Source organism: Malaclemys terrapin, chromosome 9 (genome assembly GCF_027887155.1).
Source record: "Malaclemys terrapin pileata isolate rMalTer1 chromosome 9, rMalTer1.hap1, whole genome shotgun sequence".
In the NCBI taxonomy this organism is placed as follows: domain Eukaryota; kingdom Metazoa; phylum Chordata; order Testudines; family Emydidae; genus Malaclemys; species Malaclemys terrapin.
The window spans coordinates 43,482,841-43,506,112 of NC_071513.1; the positions used below are offsets into that span (position 1 = coordinate 43,482,841).

Here is a 23,272-nt window from a genome sequence, read left to right on the forward strand (position 1 = left end):
TGTGTTGCATGAAAAAAAAAAAAAAAAAAAAACTTCCTTGTGTTTGTTTTAAACCTGCTACTTGTTAAATTTCATTTGGTGGTCCTTTAGTTAACTCATGGTAACAGCTGGTTTAGGCTCAAATGACATCCAAGGATTCCCAAAGGTCACAAGGTAGCATAATGATGAGCTAGGAATTCCCTGAAACAGAAAGTAGTGTCTATATTTGTGGCAGTAGAATGGTCTAAACTGGACAGGGATGGTTGATCATGTCCCTTCTGCACATTTGAGTGAGAAGCACCGGGAACTCCTGAGAGGTGCTGCAGTTTCTCACATCAGTTGATCTCCTCTACCACCGTGGGGAAATTTTCTGCTAAATCTGGACTAGCGAGGACTGTGACATATGAAGGTACAATCCAGACTGGGTAGTTGTGTCACTCCTACTCTCTAACCTGGGGTGCCCTTTACAATGCCTTGCTGCTGTAGCCACCAACCCAGACAGCTCACAAACAGCATCCAGCATGTAAATCATTGCCTATTGTGTGTGTTCTGCAGCTTTTACCAGCCTTAAAGAGTACCACAGGGTGACCTTAACTTACTCCCAGCCCCAGATTTTTCCCCAGAAATGTACTTCCTGTACTGCCCAGCCCTATCCTGGACAGTACAAGTTATTAAATATATGATTCCTTTAAGGAAATAATATGCACACAACTTGTTACCCCAAAATGAGTTACCCAGACACTTCAGCTTGAACACACTGGATTAGAAAAACAATCGAACAACTTTATTAACTACAAAGCGAGATTTTAAGTAAGTACAAGTAACGAGGCTTAAGTCAGAAATAGTTACAAGAAAAAGAAAGATAAAACCTTTACTGGTGCCTAATTTAACAAACTATATTAGATTCCAAGCAGAGTTTCTCACCACATGCTTTCAGCAATCTAACTGACCAAACTGTGTAGGTCAGGACCCCCCACAGAATCCAACAGCTGCTTCCTTTGTCTCTTCAGGTATACTAAATGTGATGGGTAGGGAAATACTGAGAGATGCCTTAGGGTGTTTGTCCCTCCTTTTACTAGCTTCAGGCCTTGTCTATACTGCAGAGTTTTGTCACCAGAAGACAAAACAGTCGAGGTGGACACACTGCTATGCCACTTTTGGCGACAAAACTCTTCAGTTTCTACGACCCTGCAGATATGTGCCACTCCCCCTTCAAAGCTCCATTCTGACAGCTGAGCATGCTGCTCTGCTCTGAGCAACAAAGAGCAAATCATTAACGTGGAGTGTGTGTGCGCGCTGTGCAGAGCCAGGGAGGGGGGTGGGGGCTGCTTCTGGCAGCTGTCTGAACTTATGAGACAGCATGCCAACAAGCTCTCCCCCTCTCTCCCCCCCTCCCCTCCTCTCCCTCCCACACACACACACACACTCCCCCAGCAGTCTCTCCTCACACATAAACACCCCTCCATGCACACTTCAATTGTAAAGCAGCTGGCAATCTAGTAGGATGCCCATGGAACAACTAAATTGAGAAACCTGCATCATGTGACGCTGTACCTGCCCCATGAGGCATTGCAAACCCTTCCCAAAGCACCCTGCGGCTGGTTGCACAGTGGGATAGCTACCCACAGTGCACTGCTCAGTGTCGATGCAAGACCTGCTATTGTGGATGCACTCTTCCGCCACAAGGAGCATAGTGTGGACATGCAACACCGGTTTAATTAAAGCATTGTAATTAAAACGGCATAACTTTTGGTGACAAAACTCTGCAGTGTAGACATAGCCTCAGTCCCCTCTTAAAAACATTTCTAGCTGAGAACCAGGAAACAAAGAATCATATGTGGAAGGATGTTCCCTGCTGGTTTTAAAGCTGTTTGAACTTCCTTTGTCTTTCCTACCTGCTTAATGACTGTTTACTACTTAAATGCAAATTAAGAGGAGCACACCTGTCTTAAATAAAGGAATATCTGTTTGTCAGCGTCGGCATGGGCAGGAATGTGGTGTTTGAAACATGTACACCCTAAAGAGGATTTTTATAATTTCACATACAATGTTGCAACTTATTTTACCAGGACAATACAGACCAGCAAATTATGAGTTTGCAAATGATCCCTTACAAGGCATAATTTATACAAACATTACTACAATAGTGGATAGGGTGTGAATACAGCAGTATGATGCTACAGTTTCTCACATCAGCCACCTGGGGAAAAATTTGGATTCATCTGGACTAGTGAGGACATCATGATAGCAGGTCAGTTGAATCCTAACAAAAAACCTCTGCTGTGTCAGGATTTAAGATTCCTGGGAAAGAAAGGAAGGAAAGAGCATCACTTAATTCCTAATATATTCTCTCATTTCTGTCTTTGTTGTTTGGCTTCTGTCAAATCAAGTGCAAACTAAAGCATTTCTGTATTACCATGATTATATCTGACATAACAGGAGGCTGCAGTATAAACAGCCTTGCCCTCACAGGAAGGAGAACTGGTAGGAATTAGCCAGGACATGCCAGGCAGATGTCATCCAAAACCAGGAAAGTTTATAACTGACTTGTTTGTGCACTGTTCCTGCTTGCAGTACAACAATAAGACAAGTTATCCATACTTCTTGCATTTGTCTAAAAAGCAGCGATAATCTTAATTACTGGTTAGCCAAAATCCAAACAGCAGATTAACTGTGTTCCTTAGCAACACATGTGTTGATGGACATATTAGTCAGCCTTGCAAGCTAATGGAGTCCTAGTGTTCTCTCTTTCAAGTATAGAGTTGTTTGGTATCAGCAACAGATTTTCAAAACAACTTGTTTCTTTTGAAAGATTTTTTTTTTTAACAATAAATAAATAGAAGGGGGGAGAGAACATTCCCTAAATGAAAGGCCGTCTGACTTTGGAACTCCAGTTCCTGAGTTCTCTCCATTTTGGGTCTGTTAGATGTTTGGAAGTGTATGGAAGGATTTCTGCGGTGAGGTCACTATGGTAAAAGCAAGCCAAGTACTATACCATAAAGCCCAAGAAGCACGGCTAACTTCTTAATGCCATAAACAATAAGAAAAGGACTCTAAGCAACACCTTGAAGCCTGATACCCCTTCATCCAACAAGTCTGTCACCCAAACTTTGAAGCAATTTTTGTCGTGAGCATATAAATCTTATGTTCTCCCCTATAACAATGCCTGATCATACCAGAAAGAAGGAAAGAAGCTAGTTTTTGCAGAAGTGACTTCCTACTTCACCCACCGTCCCCCACTTTCAAAAGTCCCCGTATCATATGGCCGGGCCTACAGCTACTGCTGAACCTCCAGGTGGAGACCTGCTAAATAGAGCCACTTGAGATAGACAAGAGTCAGCTGCCCTCACTGATTTACCATGAGCAAAGGACACCTGCTCTTGATATTGTGCTGTTTCCACACAACTGTAAGTTAATTTTTTAAATCCATTTATCTACTTCCAAAAGTACCCATTCATCATCAATAATCCTACACTGTACCACCACACCCTGGAGCCAAACCTTCTACATTCCCAACTTAACTCCTCCACAAACATGCCTTCACTCCCAAAAAGCAAATGCACGCTGGAAAAGTTAACAAATCCAGGTTCTTGCAGACTAAATGCAGACAGACATTTTAAGACATTATAAAAGCTGAGACCCTCTCAGGAAAAATACCCTGCTAGTGTTTCAATTTAAAATGGAGATGGAGTTAATGGTTATATGCAGCTGTATCAAATAAGGAGAGATGTCCTGCTTTTCTTTGGTGAACAGAAACAAAATCCATTTAAAAAAAAGCAAGGCCTCTTCTACAGCTTAAACTGTTTGCCCGTGAGGAACCGACATTTCACAGTGGAACTTTGGGCATTGCAGCTCTTAAAATATGTCAAAAGACATCCAGGGTGTCAGAAAAAGCCTGGAAACAGTATACTGAAAATCTACTAAGTCTTGTCTAAGGCTGCTGCAAACACCAGCACCAGGCTATCATGGTGAGGACTAGTTGCTGGGTTCTCTAAGCAGAAGATACTTTCTATCAAGTACCTGTAATAGGTTTGCTTCCACACCTTCATCAACAAGCTCAGAAAGTACTGGATAAACATTTCAGAAGGAAATATCTCCAGGTGCCTTGAAAGATCTGCTTTGTGGACCTGGTCTGTTTCCAAAGTGAAACAAGGCCATAACCAAATTGATATTAACACTTTATCGTCTGCAGGAGTGTTATTCCCACTTGCTTTACCTGTAAAGGGTTAAAAAGTCTGACTAGATGGATAGGTAAAGGGAAGTGAGTGGGCACTGGGCCAAAAGAGCCAATGGGAAGGCTAGAACTTTTTAAACTTGAAACAAGACTCCCCTTTTGTCTGTCTGTCTGTTGTTGTTATCCGGAGAGAGGAGACAGAGCAAAACAGGGCTGAAGCTATGCTGTAAAAAGCTGTGAACCAGTTAGGAAAAATCACCAGATCATACCTAAAACTACTCAATTTGAAACCCCAGATATGTAAGTAGATCAGAAAATGTCTAAAAAGACGTGATTAAAGCTTGTGGACTCCTCTGTGCTAATGCCAAATGCTTTTGTTTTGCTTGTAACCTTTAAGCTGGACCTCAAGAAAACCATTCTTGATGCTTAATTATAATTGCTCTTTTTAAATCTAGCAATAGCCTAAATTCTAGATGTATTTTCTCTTTTTGTTTTTAATAAAATTTCCCTTTAAGGATTGGGAGTTTTAAGGATAAGAGGTTTGTGCATATGTTGTTTAATTAGCTGGTGGCAACAGCTGATTTTCTTTGTTCTTCCCTCTCAGCTCTTCCCCGGATGGGGGGTGAAGGGGCTTGATGGTACCCACAGGGAGGAATTCCCAAGTGCTCCTTCCTGGGTAAAAAGGGATTTTTTGCATTTGGGTGGTGGCAGCATCTACCCATCCAAGGTCAGAGAAAAACTGTAACCTTGGGAGTTTGACACCAGCCTGAAGTGGCCAGTATTAATTTTTAGAATCCTTGCAGGCTCCCACTCTGCACTCAAAGTGCCAGAGTGGGGAATCAGCCTTGACACAAGCAAAGCAGTCTGGTTAAATGAAGACATCAGTCTGAACACATTCTTTTGTCTATTTCTGTCAAATAACTGGTACACCAACTCACTAGCAATTCAGGCCTGGGTCCCTAGAGATGTCAGGTGCTTGCTGCCAGAAGTAGATAGAGCCAGTTGCATACCTGCGATCAAAGAGACACTTCTCTCTAGACTACAGAAGTAGTGATGTCTTGTTCAATGAAGCTTTGGTACAAAACACAAGACTGACACATTAAAGTTGACCTGCAAAACTTTGATGAGTATTTCTAACAGCGCCCATATTTTTTCAAGTCCTAATCTCTTCCCCCACCCCACTTTTTTTTTTTTTTTTTAATTTTGCTGTTATGCCTCCTTGAAGTTTGCCTTTTGGACACACCCCACTGGCCTCAGCAACTTGCTGAACTTCCTTTTCTATGAAACAGTGACAGTCTAAATCCTACAGACACGTCAATCACTGACTAATCAGAGCTCCTTCTAGTCTCCAAGCTTTATCCCCTCCATGCTTTCTATATTGAGAGGTAGCAATATAACCTAAACAATGTAACAACTTTAAACAAACGCTATAGCAATATATATGCAAAGAGTATGATGGAGAGGGGAATGCTGTTTGAAACAATTCTGCATGTCAGCAGAGGGCAGATTTTAAATCCCTTTCATTTGTGTTTTTCAGTGAGGAGGGGGGTCAGAGACACTATTTTCAGTTTTAAAGGTCATGAAGACATGGGTTTTGACAAAATAACTAAAAAGCAGCAGTGGATCTTCATGAACCATAAGAAAAAGTAAAAATGAACTCAAACATTTTGCAGATCACTTCTGAGGCACAAAGTGCACTGAAGTCTCAACTACTGCTGTCACCAACACCCTAGCTCTCACTGACTTATTTTCAAAAGATGTCAAAGTGGAGCTCCAGGACCTCTCACCAAACCAACAAAGACTTCATATGAAGCTGGGACGCACAACTCCAGTTGATTCAAGGGCTGAAGTCTTCAGGAACTTCTCAGCTACCTTCTCAGTGAATTTACAGGAAGCATGAGAGGAAGCCAGAAGAGCTTTCAGGCACCCCATCCAAGACTTGACTGCTTATACTGATATCTGAGAGGCAGCCTAACAGCCAAGCCTATCACACTTCATTCCTCGGTACAGGATACAGCAGTCATGCTTGTCTTTGATGGACATGGTCCAACCACATTTAGAACACTTATTAAAGCTAGTGGCTTTGTCTTTTCCAGACCTGTAAGAGAAAACAGGAGTCATCCATGCAAACTGAACTACAGTCCTAATGAGTCAACCAACTCACACGGTGCCAAGGAACAAGAAGAGAGAACTGATGTGCTAACAGATACAGAAAGCTGCTCAAGGCACAAGAAGCAACACCACTAACTGCTAACATTGCTGATTTTCCTCTTAAATGAAACTAGGATTCAAAGTAGCAGATAATTAAAATAAAATCCTGTGGCAGAAGAAACTAATGAGGTGTTAAGAAACAGACAGCTACAGGGCCTGAATTAGCAGGAACAGTAATGCTAAAGAGCTCCTTCACCTGCCAGAGAAAGAAACTGGCTGCTGAAGCAACAGGAGATGCTGGTGTTCCATAGCAGGAGCTGGTACAAGACAGCCCCTGCTGGAAACAACAACAACTTTAGGAAGCTCAACTGAAGGAACTCCAGCACTGGAGCACAGACCCACGTGTGGGAATCTGTGATGACGGACCTCTTAGCAGAAGTACAATATCAAAAGCAACACAACACTTGCTAGATAGTCTTGATAAATTTGTAGCTGTTTTTGTTTTTTGGAGGAGGGGGGGAAAGGAGTTCTTGACTGGAAGTCAGTCTTGACATTCAGAAGTGCCAAACTGGAAAATTGGCAACAGGATCCAAGAATGCTTTCCCCAGCCCGATTTACATTTATTTGTTGAGGACATTATGACTTCTTTTGAATGTGCGGTTGACATTCATCCATGCTTCCCCCCCACCCCCAGGGGTGGGTTGCTGGGATGTGCTCTTAGAGCTACTACTGAAGACCATTTGGAAACTTCAGCTGGTGCACACTATGGCTGTCCACTCACTTGGGCTGTGCTTCAAGACCATGCCAGCTTGCAATACATAGCTGAGAGAAATTCAAGATGTTGGCTTTGATTTTTAAGCCCTACATAGTTTGTGTCCTAGCTACCTTAGGGCCTGATCCTGTTCCAATGAGCTACATGAGAGTTTTATCACTGAGCAGTCCCTCAGAGGCCACCGCTCCTCTCCTAGCCCAAAGTTGATATCACGTGGAATGCTCAGGTTGCTCAGTCTTTTGATCTATACATCTAGGGGATGGGGGAAGAGTATTTTTATATGAAGTTAAAGAGTCCTCAACTACAGAACTAATTTCCCTGCCCCACAAGCTGGTCCAATAACACATCCAGAGTTTGTTAGGCCTTGTAGAAAGGTTACCTGTATATACAGACTTTTGTCTGAAGGGCTATTTGGAGAAGCTGATGTTCTGCTGGGGCCTAAAAGAATTTAACTCCTTCGCGATAAGCCAGGTTGTTAAGTTTAAGTGTATTTTAAGCTTTGCATATGTAAAAAGGGCTGATAATTTAATAAAAATGCACTAGTGTGCCTCAGTCCTCTCCTTCTCTCACTCCAACATAAGTCAGAAAATTTGACTCAAAAATTGAGTTCAGGAAGGAAAAGATTACATGACCTGGACTCTAGTAGCATGTATAAAAATCATCAATCTTGAGCAATAGTAAAAATACTCTTGTCCTAATACCCCAGGTATCATTTTAAACAAAAACTGAACAACCAGGCATTAAATGACTTTTTCTCTCAATATCCCTTGGAAGGTTGCAACACTGAACACTTACAGAATCTCCACCATACACACTGGAAATATGTTTTTGCTGATATATTTCTGGATAAGGAGACCTACCTTTATCATCTGCATCATAAACATCCATGACAGAAGGGGAAGTAAATGCCTCTCCTGAGAATGATTTGGGGGGGGGGGAGGGGGGAGAAGAGAGAGAGCACGCACACTAGGAATTCAATCAAGGTCCTCCCTGTTTATTGGAGGACTGAACTCCAGAGTCAGTATTACTTACCTTTAATTTGTAATTTGCTTGTATCTTGTTCAGGTCAACCATATTAAAGAAATCTTCACTCCAATACATACTGAAGTTACTTCAGAAGAGTTACAAGGGCACAATAACGGCAGACTACATATTCTGCTGCATTCTAAATGGCCCAGTATGGGACTCACCTGCTTTGAACAGATACACTTCATGGAGGAAATCCCATATGTCACAGTTACTTGATCACAGTGATGACAATTCTCTACATATAAATGACCACATGCAAGAGAGCTCCACTCGGTGTATTTTGTAAACAGAATTAGGGATTAAATTCCACAGAGGCTTTTCTAGGACAAATATCTTGCATAGGCATCTACCCTACATATTTTGAAAAGTTTGTAAGGGCACGATATAACTGTTAGAGACTTTTCCTGCACATACTTACAATGCACCCTTTTAAATACACAAGATAAGGTACAATTTGTCGATGGGTGTGTAAGGAAGTGGTCATCCTGCTCCCTAGAGTGATTTCATGGTCTGTAGGTGACAACTAATATCCCATAACTTCATATTATCTATTATTATAGAAATAAAGCAAGTCTATGATAATTTAAGTCTCAACCATCCTGGAATTTTAATTTCTGGTCTAAAATATTGAGACTTTTGCCAAACGAGGTGACCCACATACACCACTCAATTATGTTAAAGATACAAAATAGCTGGCTAGTGAACGTGCACACTACTTTCAGTGTCTTATCAGCAGCTCTCTTGCTGGAAACAAATTCACATAGAGCTCTGAAAAAAAATTGATCTTTACTACAAGAAGGGGATTTTGAGAGGGTTGAGCACTCTGGGACAAGCTGCCAAGAAATCTGTAAAGTTTATTTGGTCATGGCAAGAAGAGTTACATAGCTAGGTAGTCCTGAGGAGCAGTTAGGCCTGCAAAACACAAGAAATAACGCACACACGCACACACACACACACACAAAAGGCTTTTCAGAAGCAAGCCCGCACAGAAGCAGCCAAGGCTGAGAACATAAGAGAAAAAAAAGCCTGAATGAATACCCATTTGGGTGGTGCACATAGGACATGCTTGCTGGGCATTTTGGGTACAGGTGTAAAGGAAAAGCAGGTACATAGAGCTGAACTGAGACAGTCTCAAATCCCAAGCACCACAACCTAGGTTCCTCTGCAGCCCTGTGTTGTGGCACTGCCCCCCTCCTCCCTCTGCACCAGGAGTTAGAAAGAAGGGGGGCCTTTCTCAAACAAGCAGCAGCATGATAAGAGAGGCCCCTTTCCATCAGCAAGCAGCAGGAATGCACCCCCAGGACTGACCCCAACAGCCAGCAAAGGGCTGTGCAATGAACACATGGCTCATAGTCAGGGGCATCTCACCCTGCTCTGAGCTATCCTTTCGGGCTGCCTGCCGACTCAGGCACACGCCTCCACCTCAACCGTGCTCAAGGCCTCTGTCCGAGCAGTGACTCCAGCCCATCGCTTCGGGCCCAAGGCAAGGGCTCTCTTCCCGGCTCTCACCCAGCCTGAGTGGACCGGGCGTGCATGCCCACCCAGCACGGGCAGCGGGGCGATGCTCAAGCCAAGCACCCTCCCTTGGACCTCATTCACCCCCTCCTCCCCCCAGAGGCCGGGGAACCCGGTCTGAAGCCTCGCGCCCCCAGGGCCACATACACCCCGCTTATACCCGGGGCGGGCCAGCCGCCCTCCGGGGCCAGCTCCCTCCAGGCCCCTCCGCTCCAATTGGTCCCTCACCTGCCGCCCGCCAGGCCGCGCCGCCCCGATACTCCTTATACATCCGCAGCACGCTCGGCAGCTCCTCAGCCTGCGCCCGCACAGGCCGCAAAGACAGCCCCGCCCCAAAGCGGCCTGCGCCGCCTCCCATTGGCCACCGCTCTCCGGGAGCGCGCTGTGTGCCCGGAGGCATGTTGGGGATGGTAGTTTCTTGGGGAGGCACTCGTTCTCTGATTGGTCGTCAGGACTCCGGACGCGAGGCCTTCTGGGTAACGTAGGCTGTAGTGGCTGTACTCAGAGCAGACTGTGTAGAGAGCCGCACTAGGTTTGGCCGAGCGCGCCGCTAGGCCGCAGCAGACTAGCCCGCCCTGCAAGTCCCAATGGGCCCACGCATCTCCCGCTGCCTGCCTGCCCCGCGGCCCACAAGGCGCCGGCCGGCCTGAGCGGAGAGCACTCGACGGGCTCGCCGCAGGCCCGTTACAAAGGGATGTACAAAGCCTCTGACAGGACCATCGTAGCTCCGCGTGACCAGGGCGTGCCTGGAAACCATGGCGACGGGCGGAGATCCAACCTCAGTGAAGGTTGCCATAGCAGCCAGAGTATCCGGAGAACATTCAGGGCATAAGGGCTGGAGCTAGGGGTGCTCCAGTGGTTTCCATCTATGCAGGGTTTACAGTTTGGGTCAATGGCTCTCAGCACCTCACTGTACAGATTGTTCCAGCACCCCTTTGTCAGGGGACCTCCTAAGCACCCAACATCAGGGCATGCCAGACAGGGCTGAACCCCCATTGCTTCTGCCCCCCAGCATGCCATTAGGGCACCATCTCTACCTGGATGCATGCTTGTGCCAATAATACTTTATAATAGCCTACCAGTTTTACTCACCCTTCAAGTCAGGTGCACGGCATCTTACAATTCTTCATTATACTCTTTATGTTAATTTGATCATCATAGTAATCCAATGCTAATAATTATAAATTATGAGGCAGCAGAAGGCAGTCTGTCCCTGCTTATGGTTCCAACGAGCTGCACCTATAATGCCCTACTTTAAGGCTATATCCTTGGCTTGCAAATTTGGTTTCACCTTAAAGTTACTGGATTTACTCTTGCATGGTGTCAAGTATCAGGGGGTAGCCGTGTTAGTCTGTATGTACAAAAACAACAAGGAGTCTGGTGGCACCTTAAAGACTAACAGATGTATTTGGGCATAAGCTTTCGTGGGTAAAAACCTCACTTCTTCAGATGCATAGCATGAAAGTTCATGCCTGCATCTGAAACTTTCATTCTATGCATCTGAAGAAGTGATGTTTTTACCCACGAAAGCTTATGCCCAAATAAATTTGTTAGTCTTTAAGGTGCCACCAGACTCCTTGTTGGGTTTACTCTGAATGTCAAAGTAGAATGTTTCTACAAAATTTGAAAAATATTAAACTGGTTTGGAGTTCAAAAGTGCTGAGCATTCAGCAATCCTGCTGAAGCACCCTCACTCTATGCACCAACATGACTGGAGATAAAGAAAAGCCTGTACTGATCAGTAAATCCCAACACCCACACTGCTTTGGCAAGTTGACTATCGAGTTGCCTGTGGAATATGAACTCAACAAGAAAGCATGGGTGAACTCTGAGCTTTTTGGAAAACAGTTACAAAGATTTGATCGCAGCTTGCTACTGGAGGGAGGTAAAATTCTGTTTGTGGATAATGCCCCATGCCCACCTCCCTCTCAAATTCACAAACATTAAACTCTGCTTTTCAGCTAGGGTTGCCAACTTTCTACTTTCTGAAAACCAGACCCTCCCCTTCCCCGCCTCTTCCCCCCAAGGCCCCGCCCCATGCTCACTCCTCTCCCCCATCCTTTTCGCTCTATCCTCTTCACTTCCCTCCCACTCCCAGCTGGGCTCCCTCTGCTCCAGAGCTGGTATGGGAGCTGCAGCCTGACATTGAGCCTGCTGCATGACTGCCCACAAGATGCTGATAAGATGGCCCTGCCTCAGCAGGGGCTGCCCTGGGTTGATGACCCAGGACCTCCCTCCCCCCGCCCTTGGTAATCAGACTTTTGGTGTCCAGTCAGTACATCTGACCAGACACTGACAGGTCCCCTTTTCGACCAGACTTTTAGTTAAAAACTAGACACCTGGCAACCTTAGTTAGAACCTATGGATGCTGGGGTAATTCAAGTCCTAAAACGAAGTTTCAGAAAAGGCAAATTCAATTTATTCTTCATCAAATGGATCTGATGCAACTTCGAGTCCAATGCTTTTGAAAATGGTTTCACTCTTGGATACAATATATTGGTTTCATCAAGCCTGGAGTGAAACTGAGCCACACACCATCAAAAAAAATGCTTTGCTAAATGTAAATTCACCCTTGCCAAGTCAACTGCGGATTCACCAAATGAAGACATTGGTCCAGAAGATGAACATGAGCCCCCTCTTGTGGTAATTAACATGCCACAAAATCTTTTTGGTGTGCAGATTGAGAAGACGAACCAGATTGAGGAGAACCTTGCAACAGGTGAAGAGGTCACAAACTGGTCACAGCAAAACTCCTAAAAAGTTTCAAGCCATGTGACGACACTCAGTGACACAAGAGCAGATGATGATGAAAAAGGGGATAGCAATGGTGCCTCTGAACTCCCAGGAAGAATCATTTCCGTGCCTGAAGCCAAACAAGGGACTAAGTAACTAAGGTGCAACTCTTATTGAAAGGACTTGTGCTCCTAAATCACGTAGGCTCCTGTAAAAATCCCTCCCTGGGAGGCTCTCTGAAAGATACACTCTAGTCTGGGGCAGTCTGATCTTTTCAGCCTGCAGACCAAACCTATACTTTCAAATCATCAAGGGGCCTCACTCAGGAGGGAGGCACAGGCCAGGGTGCCATTTCTCTGTGCAGCTCCCACTTCTCCAAAGTTCACGACCTCAGGTAGCTCCCAACCCAGGTCCCTGATACCAGAAACTCAGCTGAACACTGCTCAGCACCACTCAGAGCTTGCTGGGATGGGACAGGGTAGTGAGAGGGTGCTGCCTTGCTCTGCCTTCTTCTCCACCCCAGTGAGACCACCTCCCCCTCCCAGGCTCCAATCCCTGAGGGAAACTTGTGTTTCCTTTCTTAGGAAACTGCAGCCTTGATCCCTCAAACCAGTTCAGCCCATCTCCCCTTCACACATACCTGCCCCCTTCCAAGTGCTCTCAAGTTCATACCCTCTCCTACCCCAGATCTCTTCCTCCTCCTCCCGCCACAGTCCTCAGGAATAAACCCCACCCCTGAGCCCTCTCCTTTCTGTCCTTATTCCTCTTGATGCGCCCCCTCCCCAAAAATTAGTTAATGACTGAGACCCCACATTTCCCTAAAACCAAGTGTAGTGGGGGCACCCCTACTCCTGCACTGAGCCCAGTAATTTGTGTTTCTCTAAAGGATAGCTTCCAGGAAAGCATCCAGTCTTCATTTTAAGACACCAAGAGATGGAGAATCCACCACTTCCCTTGGTAGTTAGTTTCAATGGTTTATCACCTTCTCTATTAAAAATGTGTCTTATTTCTAATTTGAATTTGTCTGGCTTTAACTTCCAGCTATTGGTTCTTGTTATATTTCTCTCTATTAGATAAAATAACCCTTTAATACCCAGGTTTTAGAGTGGTAGCCATGTTAGTCTGTATCAGCAAAAATGAGGAGTCCTTGTGGCACTTTAGAGACTAACAAATTTGGGCATAAGCTTTCATGGGCTAAAACCCACTTCATCAGATGCATGACATGGAACATACAGTAGGGATGTATATGAAAAGATGGGAGTTGCTGTACCAAGTGGGGGGCCTGTCTTGTAGTAGGTACCCAGAAGTCACCTACTACAAGACAGGCCCAACAAAGAAAGTAACACCACCACTAGCCATCACCTACAGCCCCCAATTAAAACCTCTCCAGCTCATCATCAAGGACCTACAACCTATCCTGAAGGAGGATCCCTCGCTCTCACAGACCTTGGGAGACAGGCCAGTCCTTGCTTACAGACAGCCCCCCAACCTGAAGCAAATACTCACCAGCAACTACACACCACACAACAAAAACAACAAAAACAAAAACAAAAACACTAACCAGGAATCAAACTCTGCAACAAACCCTGGTGCCAACTATGTCCACATATCTATTCAAGGGACACCATCATAGGACCTAACCACATCAGCCACACAATCAGGGGCTCGTTCACCTGCACATATACCAATGTGATGTATGCCATCATGTTCCAGCAATGCCCCTCTGCCATGTACATTGGCCAAACCGGACAGTCTCTATGCCAGGGGTTCTCAAACTGGGAGTTGGGACTCCTCAGTGGGGTTACGAGGTTATTACATGGGGGTTGCGAGCTGTCAGCCTCAACCCCAAACCCTGCTTTGCCTCAGCATTTATAATGGTGTTAAATATATAAAAAAAGTATTTTTAATTTATATGGGGGGGGGTGTCGCACTCAGAGGCTTGCTATGTGAAAGGGGTCACCAGTACAAAAGTTTGAGAACCACTGCTCTACACGAAAGAATAAATGAACACAAATTTGACATCAGGAATTATAACATTCAAAAAATAGTAGGAGAACACGTCAATCTCCCTGGTCACTCAACAGACTTAAAAGTGGCAGTTCAACAAAAAGACATCAAAAACAGACTTTAATGAGAAACTGCAGAACTGGAATTAATTTGCAAACTGGACACCATCAAATTAGGCCTGAATAGAGACTGGGAGTGGATGGGTCACTAGAGACTAACAAATTTATTTAGTTTCTGTAAGGTGCCACAAGTACTCCTTGTTTTTACAAAAAACTAATTTCCCCTTGCTAAATACTCACCTTCTTGTCAACTGTTTCAAATGGGCCACCTTGTTTACACTGGCCTAATTAACACTAGAAAAGTGATTTCCACTCTTTGTCAACTGTTGAGAATTGCCTACTTCCAACTTAAATTGAATTGGCTCATTAGCACTGACCCCCCACTTGGTAAGGCAACTCCCATCTTTTCATATGCTGTGTATTTATACCTCCCTACTGTATGTTCCACTCCATGCATCTGATGAAGTGGGTTTTAGCCCACAAAAGCTTATGCCCAAATACATTTGTTAGTTGCTAAAGTGCCACAAGGACTTCTCATTGTTTTTCCTTTAATAGCCTGTATGTTTTCCCATAGAATCTACTTATACTATATACTGTAATTGTATTTAATTAAGACCTTTGTCTTTACAGTTCAGTTCAACTAAGGTCCTCTGGTCAGGTTTCAGATGACAATTGTAGTCTGATGACTAAATTTCCTTTGCAGTTTCAGTTCAATTAACAGTCTTCTTCACTGCCCATCAGAAAAAAACGGTTCTGGAATATTGCAGTACACTGTTAAACAGTAGCCAGATCCCTCTTAAATGGGGTGGAGAAACTCCTATATAGAGTTTATTTAGGAGTAATTTAAATTCTTTGGGATACCTCAAGATAAAAGGCATTGAATATAAGCAAGGCATTATTGATATTGTACTTTTAATTTCATAACAAGAGGCTTAGAAATCTGTTTTATCCTTTTCAGTAAGTGATAGGAACTTCCTATCTGGATCCCAACAGATTAATTTCTATTCTTAGTTTGAAAATCCAGGTTATGCTACAATTGTACCAAACCTTTTCAGTGCACCAAATGCTTTGAAAAATTATCATTCTTCTGCACTGAAAAAGGTTATGTACATTTCAGATGCCTTCTCAAATAGCCTGGATCTGCTCTGCACCCACCAACCAACAGCTCCCCCATACCTCTGTATTCCCAGAGTTCAGTACATTCAGGGTGTCCGGTGCTCAATTCTGAGGCAGGTTGTAGACGTATGGGATTGAAAAGGTACCTGGTTTACCACCATGGATAGCTCCTCAGGGCATGATTTAACAGCTTCAGAGGAGGCAGATAAGACGGTTCTTCCAGCCTGTAATAAGCCTCAGTATAGGCTTGGAGGAATTTGTTGTTTCACATCTTGTCTGTTTCCACCTTCATTTTTCTCTATCAGTGCTTGAGTTTCTGCACCTCTTTATCAGCTCCAGGAGCCAGAAAAGCCAGGGGATCTGTGTGGGCTTTGGGGAGGAAAGGGTCATTTGGGGGCTGACATGTCAGTGGCCAAGGCCAGTGTAGAATGGTAATGATTTACTAAGTCCTTGACTCCTCATCCTGTCACTGGGTGCTGCTCTCCTCTAGCAAGTTTTGAAATTTGGTGGAGTCCATGAGCCTTCCTGGTAGAATCAGGAATATTGGTCTTTGTTTCCTTGGGGGCTGGCAAGGCTCTGACCGTGGCATTAATGAGGTGATAGTCTGTCCATGTCCATGGCTGAGGTGTGATTACAACTGGGCAGGAAATGGTTTTTCCAGCCTGTGAACATTTTAAGATACTGAAAAAATCTTTGTTTCCCTAATTGGGACAAAGAGTTGAAATCTAAACAAAAAAGTGAAATAATTTTTTTAAATGGTTCAGATCTATTGAAATGTTTCATTTTGATAATTTTGAAACATACCATTTTGATTTCAACCATTTTAAATTTAATACAGCTATATATTAGAAATTTTAGCTAATTATAGTTAAACAAATCATTGTTTCAAACCAGGAAAAACAGATATTTTTAATTTTGAAAATGTCAAAATGAAACGTTTCAACTATTTCTGAAATGTTGTTCCAAAATATTTTTGAGTAGAAATATTGGTCAGAACCAAGCCTTTCCTGTGAAGAGTTTTAGTTTTGACAAATCAGCGTTTTCTGATGGAAAAACATTTCACTGAAGAATTCCCAACCAGCTCTAATTGTGATCGCCTTGATCTTGACATCTAGGCTAAAGATCTGATCCAGGGTATGATCAGCTGTATGGGTTGGACCAGAGAAACAGAGTCTTGACTCCAGTACCTCCCTCTGGGGGTGTTGAAGCCCTCTTTCTCACTGGTGGTAGGCAGCTAGCTAAAGGGTGCTGTCCTCACTGAGAAATGTTCCAGAGAGTGGAGCGCCTCTTTCTGGACTGGTGAGGGGGTGCGTTCATTCCCTCCTCCACCTTATCTCCCATTCTAGTCCTTCTAGGGAGCTTTTATTTAGTTAGTTAGTATGTGTAAGTCCTCTCTCTCACCAGCCTGATTCACTGATGTACTGAAAACTAAATTAGAAATGGCCACCACTGGACTTCCTGGTCAACCAGGTTAAAAGTGTCGGAGAAAAACTGAGTTCTCACTATTTTGTTAGGTACCGCAAGTCAGATGTTTTATTAACTCTCACATGTGCAGAGGGAGAGAGCTAAACAGGTCTCTCTCTGGTAACTAATTACAGCAAGCATTTATACCTTTCATTACAGAAATAATGAGGGACAGCTGCATTTTGTTTATACATAGGCCATCTTGATATCTCATTTCCTTACTTGTTTTGACTCTTGCCTACATACAATTAGTTTCTATACCTTATCTACACAAGGTCTTCTACACCTTATCTATACTGAGGTCACAATGACTTCTTACACAGCTCTTTCTCACCCGTCTCACACAATCCTCACACAATCCTCGCTTCTACAAATCTCGCATTATCAGGGTTATCAGGGTCACAGCTAGCTTGACTCTTGCTAACAAAGACTGTCTCTTGCTAACGAAGCCTGACTCTTGCTAACAACCATCATGCATTGCAGTTCCCTTCTGTCAGTTCTTTTCTCTGCTTCCACAACCCCCCCCTTTTGTACTTCTAGTACAACAAACATTCTCAAATCTCTATTTGCATCAAGTCCTGGACTTCAGATTCTAAATCAGATGCTTCAACCTTTGGGGTTTTGATTGGATGCAATGATAATGCATGATTAGCATGAACATGAAAGGTATTACTATTATTACGTCTTTTACAACAACAATAACATAATCCTAAACTAACTAATAACAATACAAGCAATAACATTCCCATAGCAATACTATAATGGGGTTGTTGTACAGCCTTTGTCATAAAGCACAATACATCATATTTAGTACATAAGGTAGATACTCTATAAGCAGTGTGAAAGGCATACTTTTCTACTTGATATACATTTTGAAGTATGTGAATTTGCCCTTGTACTTCAGAGATTTTCTGAATCTCAGGTAACAATGAAAGCAAATTTTGAAATCTATCAGATAGTAAGCTAGTCCAATTAAAGGGTATCTGGAACCTAAGGGCTACTTATAGACTCAGACTCATAGACATTAAGGTCAGAAGGGACCATTATGATCATCTGGTCTGACCCCCTGCATGCTGCAGGCCGCAAGACCCTTCCCTGGACTCTACCGTTGAAGTCCCCAATCCTGTGTTTTAGTGACTTCAATCGGCTGAGACCCTCCTGCTAGTGATCCCTGCCCCATGCTGCGGAGGAAGGCGAAAAACCTCCAGAGGCTCAGCCAATCTACCCTGGAGGAAAATTCCTTCCCGACCCCAAATATGGCGATCAGTAATACCCCGAGCATATAGGCAAGAGTCTCTAGCCTGACCCTTGTTGGCCATTATGCTGTTCATGTACCATTGCTTGGTTTTCCTTGGCTACTATGTTTTATCATTAAACCATTCCCTCCATAAACTTATCCAACTTAATCTTAAAACCAGACAGGTCCGTCGCCCCCACCGTTTCCCTCGGAAGGCCGTTCCAATATTTCACCCCTCTGATGGTCAGAAACCTTCGTCTAATTTCAAGCCTAAACTTCCCCCCGGCCAGTTTGTATCCATTCGTTCTCGTGTCCACATTAGTACTAAACTGGAATAATTCCTCTCCCTCCCTTGTATTAACCCCTCTGATATATTTAAAGATAGCAATCATATCCCCCCTCAGCCTTCGCTTTGTCAGACTAAACAACCCAAGCTCCTCTAATCTCTTTTCATACGACAGGTTTTCCATTCCTCTGATCATCTTAGTCGCCCTTCTCTGTACCCGTTCCAGTTTGAGTTCATCTTTTTTAAACATTGGAGACCAGAACTGCACACAGTACTCCAAATGAGGTCTCACCAGCGCCTTATACAACGGAAGCAGGACCTCCCTATCTCTACTAGATATACCTCGCCTAATACATCCCAAGACCGCATTGGCTTTTTTCACCACCACATCACATTGCCGACTCATAGTCATCCTGCGGTCCACAAGGACCCCTAGGTCCTTCTCCTCTTCCGTTACTTCTAACCAATGCGTCCCCATCTTGTAACTAAAATTGTTATTATTCGTCCCCAAGTGCATCACCTTACACTTTTTACTATTAAATTTCATCCTATTTCTGATACTCCAATTCACAAGCTCATTCAAGTCTCCCTGCAGAGTATCCCTATCCTCCTCCGAGTTTGCAACTCCTCCCACCTTCGTATCATCCGCAAACTTTATCAGCCCACTCTTGCAATCGGTCCCGAGGTCAGTTATAAATAGATTAAATAAGATGGGTCCCAAAACCGAACTTGAAAAACTCTATCTGCAGGCCAGTAAATGATATGATTGCCTGCAGTGGTAGTGAGATTAAAATGTATGTCTTGTGATATGGTGTCATTAACATACACACAGCTATCATTAGCTTGGAAGAGTAAGTGTCCTGTCAGGGTAGTTCCTTGTCCCCTACCCTCCCAGCAAACGTAGTCATAGACAGTGACAACTTCTCCTGGCTTCAGTTTACGTGTACACTGAAGCTGTGGGGGTTCTAATGGCCAGAATGTCCACAGGTTACCTAACCCCATCCAAATGTCAGGTGTAATCCTAGGAGCACTAACTAAGAATCGATTGGGCATACCAGGTGGTCTAATTTCCCAGATGTCTCGATGAATTACCCAATCCCATATGCATCCTCCCCATGGACCCGGCAGGATACGGTATGTGGGAGCCCACACCCCCTGTACCGGTCCATATGCTTGGAAGGAGCACTGAGAACGTCCACACTTCCACCCAGAAAGTTTCCAAGTATGTCTCCATGGCCACAGGTCAGATGGCACTCCTGACGTGTCTGTAAGGGCAGTGGGCCAAGCCTGGTGCTCTAGATCATTCCGAATGGCCATTAGCTGGTCATTCAAGAAATCCTGAATCTCTGAGCATGCTAGATCCCACTGCAATGCCTTCCCAGCCTCAGTGATATTCAATACCATCTCTGTCAGTAACTTCTGGGTCATAAAACTAAGGGCGGAGATAACATGTAACTCACCAACTCCAGCCTGTACCTGGGTTAGTTGTGCTCCAGAAACAAGGCCTATGGCCTTCTCTAGTTGGCCCAATTTCTCATCATTGGAATGTGTAGTACTGTTTGTATCTGGATAAGTTACAGTGGTGGTGGCAAGGGTCAAGGGACTAGTGGTAGGTGTAGTCTTTGTGGTGGCAAGGCGTTTTTGATATTTATCATCTGAAAGTCAATTAGGGAGGGTAGTGCATCCTGAAGGTACCTGTCCATAAGCACAAAGCCCTGATCCTGGAAAGAATCCACCCCACCACTGGACCCCACATTCCCAGGAACGTTCCCCACAGTTCCCTCCTTGCCAATAAACAATACTTCGTTTCTTCCACCAGGGCCAGTTCTTAATGTCTTTTGTAGTTAGAAAGTTCTGGACTTTGGTGGTTTCAGCAGAGCGAGTGTTTCTTCTTTTCTTCTTCAAAAACAGTTGTGATTCACCACAGTGCAGGGGAGAGGTTACTAGCACTTCACCCTGTACTGGTGTGGTTCCTGTAAAAGAATTCAAAGGCACAGTAGATCTGTCAGTGGACAAGGGAGAGGTTACTAGCACTTCACCTTGTCCTTCTTCCCTGCTGTCCAGGAGGCACAGCAGAGCCAGCAGGAGAAACAGGCTGATCAGCTGCTGGAGAATCCTCTCCAGGCGGAGGGGTCTTTTTGCAGTGTGAAGCATGGGTCCAGGTGGGCAGTCCTTGGCACTTCACAGCAGTGTTGGTAGTTAGCAGGACTTGGAAAGGACCTTTCCAGCGTGGAGCCAGGGCAGTCTTTCGCTGATGGACCTTTATGTAGACCCAGTCTCCTGGTTCCAGCGAGTGGCAGGGCTGCACAGGATCCTTGGGTAGTGCTTCTTTCACCTGTGTATAGAAAGACTTAACACATTTCATTAGTGCCTGACAATACTTAAGCATTGTGTCATCCATTAAATGAATGTCCATCTGAGCTAGGGTCAGTGGGGGCGCAGTTGGTAGTCTCATCGGGCGCCCTGTCAGAATCTCATGAGGGCTGAGTCCAGTCTTTCGATTGGGAGTGGCCCTCATACTCATTAGTGCCAGAGGAAGGGCATCTGGCCACTTCAAGTTTGTTTCAGCACAAATCTTGGCCAGTTTATTTTTCAGAATTCCATTCTGGCGTTCCACTGTTCCAGCAGACTGCGGATGGTGGGGGCAGTGAAGGTTGTGTTGAGTCTGCAAAGCTGCACATAACTCTTTTACAATCTGTCCAGTAAAATGAGTTCCACGGTCACTGTTGATACTCACAGGGATGTCAAATCGTGGTACAAATTCTTTAAGCAGAAGTTTCACAACAGTCCTGGCATCTGCTTTCCTGCAGGGAAAAGCTTCAACCCAATTTGAAAATACATCCACCAAAACCAATACATATTCATAGCCACAACATTTAGACAGTTGAATAAAATCAATCTGAATATTTACAAAAGGTCCCCAAGGGGGAGGGTGAGCTGCCTGCCTAACTTTAACAGCTTTACCAATGTTATGCTGCTGACAAATCACACATTGTTGACAGTAGTGATGTGCAATGACTGGGAACCCGAATGCACACCAATCTCGGTTAACTGCAGCAACCATCCCCCCTTTGCTCACGTGAGCCATTCCGTGGTATACACGAGCAAGATAGGGCATTAGCATCTTCGGTGCAACCAGGCGACCAGCTGGGGCACGCCAAAGATGATCAGGGTGTAGAATACAGCCATTAGCACTCCAAAAACGTTTCTCAGCTGCCGGTGCAGCTTCCTGGATCTTGGCCAGATCCTCAAGGGAGGCTAGTGGAGGCTGTTCAATCAAAGCACAAGTATATTCAGCCTGAGGTGCAGAAAGGGCCGCTGCTTTGGCTGCAGAGTCTGCCAAAGCATTTCCACGGGTAACTTCATCATGAGGGGTCTGGTGAGCTGTACATTTCATGACAGCTATAGCTTTGGGCAATAAAAGGGCATCTAAAAGAGCAGAGACATACAGACTGTTCTTAATAGGAGAACCAGTGGATGTAAGAAAACCTCTATACTTCCAGAGCAACCCATAATCATGTACCACTCCAAAAGCATAACGAGAGTCTGTATAGATTGTAACTGCTTGATCCTGAGCGAGAATGCAGGCTCGAGTTAAAGCCACAAGTTCGGCCACTTGAGCAGAAAACACAGAAGGAAGGAAAGCACTTTCAATAACAGCATGTGCAGAACACACAGCATAACCAGCAACCAATTTGCCCTTAGAATCTCGCAAGCACGAACCATCTACAAAGTAAATAAGATCAGGATTTTGCAAAGGCACATCTAGTAAATCATCTCTTGGACTAGAAAGAACCGATGTCACAGACACACAGTCATGTGGGTCTCCGTCTTCGGGCCCAGGCAACAAGGAGGCAGGATTTAGAACAGGGCAACGAGCCAAAGTAATATGAGATGAAGACAACAAGACAAGCTCATATTTTGTAAGACGAGAAGTGGATAGATGCTGTGTCTTAGATTTTAACAAGAGAGCAGCCACAGCATGAGGGACAGCAACAATCAAAGGAGATCCTAAGACAATAGATTCAGATACCTGTACAGCAAGAGCTGCTGCAGCTACAGCACGCAGGCAAGGGAGAAATCCAGCTGCCACAGCATCTAGGGCAGTACTGTAATAAGCAATGGGACGGTGTTTGTCTCCGTGCTTTTGCGTTAATACAGCCAAAGCAAACCCATTATGCTCATAACAGAAAAGAGTGAATGGTTTAGCATAATCAGGAAGTCCCAGGGCTGGTGCACTGGACAGACTTTGCTTGATAGCAACAAAAGCTTGTTCAGCCTCTGGAGACCAAGGAAGAGGCTCAGGGGTACCTGACTTAGTCAGATCCTGTAAGGGTTTAATCATTGTTGCATAGCCTAAAATCCATTGTCTACAGTACCCAGTCATGCCAAGAAAAGTACGCATTTGAGAAATAGTTCCAGGCCTCTTAAAGGAACCTGGAGTGCATGTGCCACACTTCTAGTAAGATAACGGGTACTTTCCTCAGAGGGATTAGAATCAGGGGAGCTACTGGGAGGCTCAGAATCACCTCTTTGTGGTGAAGAGGAGGCTTCTCTCCCAGGGGAAGAGAGAACAATGTATGCAGCTGATACATGCGGTGGTGAAACTGGCACTGCCGGGTGAGATTCGTTAGCAGACCCAGGCTGTGCAGGGGGAGGAGGCAGCACGGGCTGCTGCTGCTGCTGAATGTTACTGAAGAAATCTAAAATATCCTCAGCAGTTTCCTCCTCACTGTCAGATCTAACTAAT

The 23,272-nt window shown here is 44.5% G+C and overlaps 1 protein-coding gene across 7 annotated transcripts in view; it reads right to left on the reverse strand.

The window, feature by feature from the left end:
• ENOX2 (ecto-NOX disulfide-thiol exchanger 2) overlaps positions 1 to 9,955 on the reverse strand; it is a 157,151-nt gene extending 147,196 nt beyond the window's left edge. For 5 of the 7 annotated variants that reach the window (XR_008446190.1, XR_008446191.1, XM_054039735.1 and 2 more), the window contains exon 1: positions 9,849 to 9,931. Coding sequence is in view for 4 of the 7 variants with exons in the window: in XM_054039735.1 (XP_053895710.1) it covers positions 9,849 to 9,891 (43 nt within the window). In the remaining 3 variants the exon portion in view is untranslated. Of the gene's footprint in view, positions 1 to 9,473; positions 9,582 to 9,848 lie in introns of those variants that run through there. The other 2 variants (XM_054039734.1, XM_054039738.1) reach the window with 2 other exon arrangements.
• Positions 9,956 to 23,272: the final 13,317 nt, after the last annotated feature.